The 10,925-nt window shown below is 41.7% G+C and overlaps 1 protein-coding gene across 1 annotated transcript; it reads left to right on the plus strand.

Annotated features, from left to right (window-relative positions):
• Positions 1-7,703: 7,703 nt before the first annotated feature.
• On the plus strand, positions 7,704-8,871 carry LOC122672431 (NAC domain-containing protein 1-like). Its single transcript, XM_043869907.1, has 3 exons — positions 7,704-7,878; positions 8,390-8,649; positions 8,782-8,871. Exons 1-3 carry the CDS (start codon positions 7,704-7,706, stop codon positions 8,869-8,871), a joined length of 525 nt encoding a protein of 174 aa, XP_043725842.1.
• Positions 8,872-10,925: the final 2,054 nt, after the last annotated feature.

Genomic DNA, 10,925 nt, shown 5'->3' on the forward strand with positions numbered 1-10,925 from the left:
ATCCTTACAAAAGGGGCACCAATTATGGCTTTGGTCTTGCCAAAAGAGTTTGGATTTCACGGGGATACCATTGTGAAGGAGTTTCCATAAAAAAAAGTATAAATTTTGGGGGGATCTTCAGCCTCCAGATTTGTTTCCACAGAGCTGTGAATGGCGGGGATGTGGGTGATTGAGGTCGGTATGCTAGAATGGATGCTATTTTCTTAGTAGTGAGTTTGCCAGTTTTGGATAGGGGGGAGAAAAGGTGATCATGGAAAGGGTTTACTAAAATAGGTATGGAGAGGATCTCATTACAAATAGATTGAGAGAAAAGGGATGTAATTAATGGTTTGTTCCAAGCTCTACCGGTCATAAGCTCACTTACAGTTTGAAAAAGAGGGTTTCTGGGGACAACCTGATTTAGGGAAATAAATTATGTTGAAGGGATCCAGGGATCATCCCAAATATGTATATTAGAACCATCACCAATTTGCCAGCGAATCATTTTCCAAAAATTAGGAAGTACAGTCTGGATACTATTCTAGGTCCATGAGCCTTGCCGCAAAGTGGCCCTAGGGTTGAGGAGGGAAAGTTTGGAGAAGTATTTACCCTTAAGCAACTTGGCCCACAGGGTGTTGGGTTCGGTGATCAACCACTAGGTTAATTTAAGAATAAGGGCCCGATTATGATCCCAATGGGAGCGTATACCTAGACCCCCCCAGATATGTTGGCAGATGGAAGTCCATGAGATAAGGGAAGGACCCCTACCTTGTAAGGACCCACCTCTCCAGAAAGTGGAGCTAATAGAATCAAGCTTGGAGCAAACAGTTTTAGGGAAAAGAAAACATGACATATGGTAGGTGGGTATTGAGTGGAGGACAGACTTGATGAGTGTAAGTCTACCAGCTTAGGAAAGAAATTTGCCTTTCCAATCAGATAATTTATCATTGACGCGTGTAAGAATAGGAGCAAGACTTCTGGTTTTAGAGCGAGTAGGAAACAAGGTGGTACCCAGGTATTTGGACTCCAAACTCATCTCCTTCATATCAAGTGCTTTACAAATCTCCTTTTTCAGGCCATTGGGTGTATTTTTACTAAAGAGGATGCTACTCTTAGCCAGATTGAGTTGTTGCCCTGAAAGGGATTCAAAAAGGTTCAAAATAGCTTTAAGAGTATGTTACGTCTTCAAGGGTTGCTTGACAGAATAAGAGGGTATCATCAGCAAAGAATAGGTGTGTGATTTCAGGACTAGTTCTCGAAATTTTGATGCCCTTGAAGAGGTTCATGTGCCTATAGGTTTGTAACAGTCGAGAAAAGCATTCCCTGGTAAGGAGGAAGAGATAAGGGCTGAGAGGGCATCCTTGTCGTAGACCACGGGATGGTCGGAAGAAATCAAAGGAACTACCCTATAGTTTGATGGAGAAAGTACAGTGCAGAATTTGTTTTTATGTTTGTGGCTTTTTTTTTTTTTTTTTGCTAAAAAAGGTCATGTATATTAAGAATAAAAAAAATGATACAATAGGACTGGGAAATCCTGAAACAAACAAGAAACCGCAAAGATAAGTCCCCCACCTAAGCAAGAGACAAAAGCAAGGGGGGCACTAGCAGACACCCATACAAACGAAACACCAAAGCCAGAAAAAAAATTAAACTAAAAAGACCTAAATCTTGGTCTTGCACATCCAATCTGAGATCCTCTTCAATCGAAATAGGACAAGAGGGAATCTAAGACGAGACTTCAAAAAGATTAGCTAAAGGGCTTGACTTCTAACATTCGAGTAGGAACGGAAATAAAGGACCTTTTAGGAGAAGACTACTTGAAATAGAGTGATGGTCACTAGGAAAGGACTACTTGCCACTATGTTAAAATCTTAAAGCTTATGGATCTGTTTTTTCACACCATCTCTCTCTCACAAAAAAACTCATCCACTCTATAGATTTCAAGACCATGCAAATTTTTAAAATTTTGGATATTGTTTTCTTAGAAAATTAGTTATATATTGATTCTTGATCAATGTAAGTAATTGCCACCAATGTACAACATCTATTCCATTCAACTGGTTTTGGATTCTTTTTGCTTGAATTTTTCTCTCTTAATTAGAAATACATATGTCCATAATAAAAACCAGAAATGCGTATATCCATAATAAAAGCCAGACTACCTATCCACCTTTGACATGGCCATCAACAAATTGGTAACCTGGTCAACTAAAAGTCTATATCGTGGTCTCATTTGAACATCCCAATTGATGTCAAATAAGGCAAAAGTAAGAGGCACCTCCCAAGTTTTGGATTTACATGTATACACAAAAAAATTAATGAAAAACCTTTTTTTTTTTTTATGGGGTCCAGTCCATTTTATGGTTTCACTCAGTGCATTTGGTCAGTCCGGTTGGGTTTGGTCTACCGATTTCGTTAAACGCCAACCGGAAACCAAACCGAGAAATAGTCGGTTCAGCCCCAGCTGAACTGGTCAGTTTCGATTGATCTGAACTATTATTATTATAAATTTTCTTTTTATTCTAATATTCGTCATGGTAGTTTCAAGTTTCTACAACATACAAAAAGCACACCATCAGAAAATGGAAACCAAAATAAGCATGGGATAGAAAAGAAACTATGGATAGAAAAAATACAACATAATTCATGCTTTATGAGTATTAGAGCTTAGAAGTTATAATATTTTGCATTGATTGAATTCTCTCCAATGAAGAGAATATATAAAAAGTACATGTGTTGGTGTTTACAAGGTAAGAGAATAATAAGAGATTACAATGAATATGGCAATAGCTGAGAAGTAAACTTAGCCAACAAGGAAGTTGCCATTCCTTGATGGATTTGATATCACATGTGAGTATTTCATGGACTTGATATCAGATTTGAGGATTTCTTGAGCAACCATCAATACGGTTTCCATACTTGGAAAATCCCAAATCGCAAGAGGGAGAGAAAGACTGTATTATCCTCAATACACCCCCTCAAGGTGGAGATTCCAGAATGCGAATCTTCAACTTGTCTCGCAAGAATTGGAAACTATCTGTACCGAGTGGCTTTGTAAATGTATCAGCCAACTGATCTTTGATGGAGATAAACTGCACCTGTGACTATTTCTTGACGACACGATCACGGGCAAATTGAAAATCAATTTCCACATGCTTAGTACAAGCATGGAAGACCGGATTGGCGGAGAGGTATGTAGCCCTAATGTTGTCGCACCACAGTATCGACGGATCAGAAAGTGGAAAACCCAATTCCAGAAAAAGTGATTCATCCAAATTAACTCAGCAGAGGCATCCGTAAGAGCCTTGTACTCAGCTTCAGTGGAAGAGCATGCAATAGTGCGCTACTTCCGAAGGTCCAAGACACAAGACTTGGTACAAGAAAAATAGCAAAGCCGCCCGTGGATTTTTGATCACTGGAATCACCAGCCCAGTCCACATCAGAGAAGGCTTGTAATGACCGGGAGGAAGAACGCTCAAACAATAGACCATGGGTGTGTGTGCCTTTTAGATAACGAAGAATGCGCTTGACCAGTTTCCAGTGGTCAATGGTGGGCGCATGCATGAACTGACATGCTTTATTAACAGCAAAAGAGATGTCACGATGCGTCAGGGTGACATACTGTAGAGTACCCACAATGGAATGATACTCAGTCAGATTCGACATTGGATCAACCCCTTGATCAGTAGGCTTCATAGTGGTCGCCATTGGAGTACTGACGGATTTACAGTCAGTCATGGCGGCCCGATGAAGTAAATCCTTGATGTAAAGAGACTGAGAAAGAAGGATGCCTTTGGAGTGCTTTAAAGCCTCAATACCCAGAAAGAAATGCAAGTCATCGAGGTCCTTAATAGAGAATTCCCTAGACAAATATTGAAGAAGAGCTGCCACATAAGACTGATCACTGCTGGTAACAAGTATATTGTCAACGCAAACCAAAATATAACTAAAATGTGAGCCATGGCGTCGAATAAAAAGAGTTGTATCCGTGCGAGAACCACAAAAACCCAAATGAATAAGAAATTCCAAAAGACAATGAAACCAAGCCTTAGGGACTTGTTTGAGGCCATAAAGAGAATGATGCAGCTTACAAACATGGTCTGGGTGAGTAAAGTCAACGAACCCAGGGGGCTGTGTCATATAGACTTCTTCCTACAACTGGCCGTGGAGGAAAGCATTGCGAACATCTAACTGGCGGATAGGCTAGCCCTGGGAAACCACAATAAAGAGAACACTGCGAATAGTGGTGGGTTTAACTACAGGGCTAAAGGTCCCACTTTAATCAAGGCCATGCTATTGATGGAATCCCTTGGCAACAAGGTGCACTTTATAGTGCTCAAAGTTGCCATCAGCCTTGCGCTTGATACGAAACACCCACTTGCAACCAATCAAGTTCATGGAAGGGGATTTAGGTACAAGAGACCAAGTTCCATTCCGTAGTAGAGCAGTAAACTCATCAGACATCGCAGAACGCCATTCTGGACTTTTTGAAGCTTGTGAAAAATATGTAGGCTCAACAGAAACATCAGTAGTATTAGTAACAAGTAAAGCACTAGGGCAGGTAGGATGTGGTCGAAGTGTCATGGTGTGGGTGGGAGGAATATCTGCAGGGTGTGCATATAACTCACTGACATAGCGAGTACGGCCAGGCGGGGAAGAGGTAGGTGCAGGTGGTAAGGACATAGGTTCGCCAGTGGAATAGGGGAGGGAATGAGGGCTGATATAGGTGTGCGAGCAGGAGATGAGCGTTGAGACGAGGATGGCAGGGGCATGCCAATATGGGTGTTGGGTTGGGTGGGAATACGCAAGGGTGTCCTTGCCCAAGGAACCGGCAAAGTGGGGGTAGGGGCTAGTGGAAGTCCTAAAATCGATCTAGAGAATGGAAAAGATTGCTCATCAAAACGCACATGGCGAGCTATAATGAACCGGTTTCGTGAAGGATCAAAACATCTATACCCTATATGTGAAGAACTATAACTGAGAAAGACACAAGGAGAAGAACGGAAATCCATTTTATGCTTATTATAAGGACGAAGATGCGGAAAGCAAAGACAACCAAAAACATGAAAAAAAAGAGTAATCCCGCAATTTGTGAAACACCAATTGAAAAGGAGAAACACTATTAGAAATCGCAGAGGGCATACAGTTAATAAGAAAAACTACAGTCTCAAAAGCAAAGTGCCAATAAATTTGAGGAATAGACGATTGAGCAAGAAGGGTGAGACCAGTCTCCACAATGTGACGGTGGTGATGCTCAACAGACCCTTGTTGCTCATGCATATGAGGCGCCAAAAGGCGATGAGATATCCCATGCTTAGAAAAAAAAGTTGGTAAGGAGTGAAACTCCCCACCCCAATCGGTTTGAAGTGCTTTGATTTTACGTTCAAACAAGCGTTCAACATAGGCCTGAAACGCAATAAAAGTATTAAAAACATCTGATTTGCGCAAAAGGGGATAAAACCAAATAAACTTAGTATTATCATCCACAAAAATAATATAATATCGATGTCCAGTACAAGAAGGAGTGGGGGAAGGACCCCACACATCACTATGAATAAGATCCAAAGGAAAAAGACTTTTACTACCAGTAATAGGAAGAGATAAGTGACTTGCTTTCCCTAATTGACAAGCCGAACACATAGAACTAATACTAGAAGAATGACATGGTAAATTATTATACTGAAGCATTTGGCGAAGGAGACGGGCATGAGAATGACCAAGACGATGATGCCATAAGTCAGGAGAAGTACGAACGACAGTGTGGACAGACGGTGAAGAAGAATGAAGCTCATAGAGGTCCCCTTTACTCGATCCAGACAGCAGAGTAGACTTGGTGGTTTGATCCTTCACAAGAAAATGAGAGGGGTGAAATTCATAAAAGACATTATTATCATGGATAAATTGATTAACTGAAAGTAAAGGTTTAGAGATAGTAGGAACATGGAGCACATTATTCAAATGGAAAGAATGATTAGAAAGAGAGGGGAGAGAAGTGTAACCGAGATGTGAAATAGACAGACCCTTACCATTCCCAACATGAAGTTGGTCATTACCATTATACTCATCCTACTGCAAAAGGGAGTTCAGATCTGGTGTGACATGGTGAGCTGCGCCCGTATCAGGGTGACCAAGTAAGTGCATGTGATGGAGGTGGTGTAGGTAAAATCGGTGGATCAGGGTGACCATAGTAGGAGGGGGAGGTTGGGTTGGTATAGTGAGCGGTGGGGAATTGGCCTTGGGAAGAGTATGGTGGTGAAGAAGTATTGGATTGCTGGCGATATTAGCACCAATCAGTGCTATGATTCGTCTGCCTACAGATGTGACACCAAAAACATCCTTGAGATGGACGATAGAAGCCGCCACGGCCATGACCTCTATGCCCGTGACCGCCGCGACCCCCACGCCAACCCCTAGTAGATGTGTGAGACCCATCGGTGGAGGGGTTGCTATGCTGAACCATGTTTGTAGAAGGAGATGGGGCAGAAGCAGGCTAGTCCGTGAGAATAAGCTTGGTCAGTGAGGTACCATGAAGAAATTCATGGCTAAGTAACATGGCGTGCAAGTCATCATACTCAATCGCATCAGTGCGAGTAAGAAAAGAGGAGACCATGGCTTGGAACTCGGGCTTTAAACCACGAAAAATATGCATGTTGAAGGTGCTCAGTCGAATATTTTCGCCGGCAGCCTTGAGCTCAGCAGATACAGACTGTGTATGCTGTAAGAAGGTAGAGACACTTTCATCGATTTTCTGGTTAAGATCCAGAAGAGTCATATGTAACGACATGATGCGACTCTCAAATGGGGTAGAGAAGGCAGTGGAGAGGGTCTGCCAGATAGCCTGGCTTGTCTTCTTTCCAACAATTAGTGGAAAAACTTCCTCAGACAAGGAAGCAATAAGGAAGCTGCGAATAAGAGAGTCCTGTTGACGCCAAATAGAAGCGTCATCCACAACAGCAGGGCACGGTGTGGAGCCATCAACATGTCCAAAGAGACCTTGACCATCAAGGAACAGCTCAATCTGAGTCAGCCAAAACAGGTAATTTTTAGAGGTTAACTTCAAGGAAATATAGTGGTGGGGATTGGGAAGAGAAGACATGGGAGGAGAGCCTCCAGTAGAGGGAGAAATGACAGTAAGGGAAGCCAAAGAGTTGGCGGATTCCTCAGCCATGGAGAGGGGAAAAAAAAATTTCGCCCAGGTCTAGGAGAAGCTCAGTGGAGCTGGATATGCTCTGGATACCATATTAGAGTTTAGAAGTTAGAATTCTCTGCAATGAAGAGAATATATAAAGAGTAGATGTGTTGGTGTTTACAAGGTAAGAGAATAATAAGAGATTACAATGAATATGGCAATAGCTAAGAAGGAAACTCAGCCAATAAGGAAGTTGCCATTCCTTGATGGATTTGATATCACATGTGAGGATTTCATGGACTTGGTATCACATGTGAGGATTTCTTGAGCAACCATCAATACGGTTTTCATACTTGGAAAATCCCAAATCGCAAGAGGGAGAGAAAGACTGTATTATCCTCAATAATGAGCAATAATAAAATACTCCCCATCCATTTCTTGTTTTTCATTGGTGTGGCTATTATTTTCTGTCTTTAACATGTCTTTCTCATGATTCATTCTTCATCCATTTCTTGTTTATTTATGTGTTCTAGCTGTTTCATTCTTCTCATGTCTTTTCATGTTTTTTCAAATCTGTCAAGATAAAGAAAGAGAAATGTCGATTCCAAGTTTGCCAGCGGCAGTTAGATTCAATCCCAACGATACCCAGATGCTCTATTATCTCAAGGACAAGATTTTGGGTCGACTTCAACTTCCTGCTGGTGTTCCTGATGGTTATTTCTCAGACAATATCAATCCCTACAGTTACGACCCTGTTGAACTTCCCAAAGGTTCTCTCTCTCTCTCTCTGAGATTTGCTGTTTTTTCCACTAAAAGGTTATTTGTATTAAAAGAACAAAAGAATTACCAAAGGACCAGAGCTGAACAAAAACAAAATGCTAGGACCCTCCAAACCCCACCTACGGCATAGCTATCAGCAGAGGAGAGGGCATGTAACAACCATAATTACAAATTAGGTAACCAATATCTCGGTCTACACTGAGCATCAAAGTTTGTGAAAATTAGCATATTACCCAGTCTTGTCGCATGGCATAAAGAGGTGGATCAATGTGATAGAGGATCCAAACCCATCTCATTTGTCGAATTTTAACCCTGATAAAATAGGAGAAGTGACTCAAAAATTAGAAGAATTTGAGAAAGTTAATGCCACTAGATTCCAGTCCAGGTAAAGAGAAATGTGTCAAACTTATATATGTAGGATGTATAAATACAATACATAGAGAATTTATAGTTGAGACCTTAAGAAAACTGAATTGAAATGTCTGTGATGATTTGCTGTAGGTGAAGACTTTAATGATTACAGTGAAGCATTTTACTTCACCAACAAACCAGAGAACCGTAATGTGAAAGATGGTTTCTGGAGGGCTTCTACTTCGCCTGAGAAGATCTTCGATAATGGCCAAATGCTAGGGTTCAAGGAGGAGTTCCATTTTTTCTGGTCACTACAAAGTGAAACAGTCAATACCTGCTGGATTATGCATGAGTTCAGTGTAATCCCGGCTATATTTTCTGAAGATGAGCGCAAAGCTAATGGAAACAGGGTAAGAAAGATTTAGTTTAGCTATTGGAAACAGTTAACCCTCTTCTTGAATATTTGATTAAAATTTGAGACTCATTGTAATGTTGAATGCAACTTTGCAAGTAACCCTAATCCTTGTTTATTTTGTTCACAGATCGAGAGCTATATTGCATGTAGAATTCAGTACAAGCCCTCGGTTTACATGTCTGAGGAAGAATTGGAAGAGCTAATGGCAGACGACTGATATGCTGCCTTGAAGTTTCTTTGTCTCAACCTCATACCCTTTTAATAATGGTAGAGTAAGGGGCATCTCCATGCATGTAATTAAAACTCCTATGTATAGGAGAGCCGATATCAATTTACAGACATGTGTGCTTGTTTCTTTTATCACTACTTATGAAGAGGATTTGGTTCTATTGGTGATATTGGGAAGTTAGCTCTCTGTTTTTTTTTTTTGCTAAAGATCAGCAAGGTATATAGTATTAATATGAATGAAAATGATACAAGAATCACGGTGACTATCCCTACTAGTTCAGCGAAATATAGTGATAGTCACAAGCATCCACTGCCTTGTAGTGGTTAAAATCTATAATATGGGCGGCACAGTGCCTCCCATACAATGGACTGAGCTATACAATTCGGTGCTGTTGACTAGAATTGTGATTCTTGACGCCTTGCTGCCTTTTTTGCTAGCACATCAGCTATAGTGTTAACTTCCCTAAAACATTGTGTCATTCGCCACTGTATGGAGTCCAGGTATCCTACTACCGTCCACCAAAGCTGTAAGTAGTTCCAGGGCAGATTGGCAGACAATATAGATGACACCACCGCTGCAGAGTCACATTCTACCCAAAGATGGGTTATATGCAATTCCTTAGCTTCCTTTATTCCCTCAAAGAAGGCTGACAGCTCCGCATTGAAATTTGTCCCAACTCCTATGTAAGCAGAGAAACATCTGATTGGGGTGCCGAGATGGTTTCGGAAGACCCCCCTGCTCCTGAAAGAGGGGGGGGGATGGCTCATCATCACTACTAGGGGAGCCATCCAACGTGCCCTTGGCAAACACATACCAAGCATCACTGTAAGGCTAGGGAGGCTCGTCCAAAGATTCACTTTGGACAGCAGCATCAATTGTTGTCACAACAATTTAGGAATTTCCCAAGTCAACAACCAGCTCAGTGACCTTAGAGGAGCAAGTTGTCAAGGGGATGATCGAAGGGAGGGGTTTGTAGGACTAGAACCTGCAACTACATGTGGCTGAGGTGGTAGCACATGAGAAGGGCGCACCCAACATGGGGGGAGGGAAGCACCGATGTGGCATTCAAAATACTTCATAGTTGATCAATAGTTACCGAAGCATTTAAGCCCTCCAAAATGAGCAAAACTGTAGAATTGCAGAGGGCGACCTATGGAAAGGGCTACCTGGTGCTCGAGGGGTCCGGAGTGAAAGCCGCCATGGAGTGGACCATCGGGGACGTCAGTCCGGAGGAGTGGTGGAATGTTACGATCCTGCTGTCCCACTTGAGAGTAATGAACTCTGGTGTGGACTAATATAATCTTGGGCACCCTCACCTACTGAACCGGTTTTGTGGGCTGAGATCCAGGATCGTATCACCTTGGTTGAGTATTATTTGGAGTAAGGTGCTGCTCCCTCGGTACTCCATATTTGCTTGGAGATTATTTTATGGAAAAATCCCATGTGATAAGACTGTGAGGCGGCAAGGAATTCAGGGTGCATCTCGTTATGAGTAATGCTTCCAAGATTTAGAGTCAATTTCCCATTTATTTCTGAATTGTGATTATGCTATATGTATTTGGGGATGTTTCCTTGATATTTTTGGTTTTCAATGGCCCACCCCTGATTCTTACCATGAGTTGATGTTATGGTGGAAAAGGAAAGCTAGGGTGGTTTGTTTGTTTGAAGCCTGGCTTGCAGGTGTAGTGCTGATTCTGTATGTTCTTTGGTCGGAGTGGAACAAGAGAAAATATGATGGCAGATCAAAGGATTCCGATTTACTTTCAATGTTTTCATTTCAATTTTGAAGAAAAGTGCTCATCTTTTCAAATCTCCAGTTTGCAACGTGTAGGACCTGAATCGTACAAGGAAATTGTAGATTCCGGTTATTCCTAAACCGGGTCAGATTATAAGGGAAGTATTTTGGTGTAGACCGCCTAAGGGCTGGACAAAACTTAATGTTGATGGTTGTTCATTAGGCAATCCAGGCAGAGCTGGGGTGGGTGGTATCTTAAGGGATAATGTATGTGATATCATCTCGGCTTTCAGTATGTCCCTTCGCG

The sequence above is a fragment of the Telopea speciosissima genome, chromosome 8 (genome assembly GCF_018873765.1).
Source record: "Telopea speciosissima isolate NSW1024214 ecotype Mountain lineage chromosome 8, Tspe_v1, whole genome shotgun sequence".
Lineage (NCBI taxonomy): Eukaryota > Viridiplantae > Streptophyta > Magnoliopsida > Proteales > Proteaceae > Telopea > Telopea speciosissima.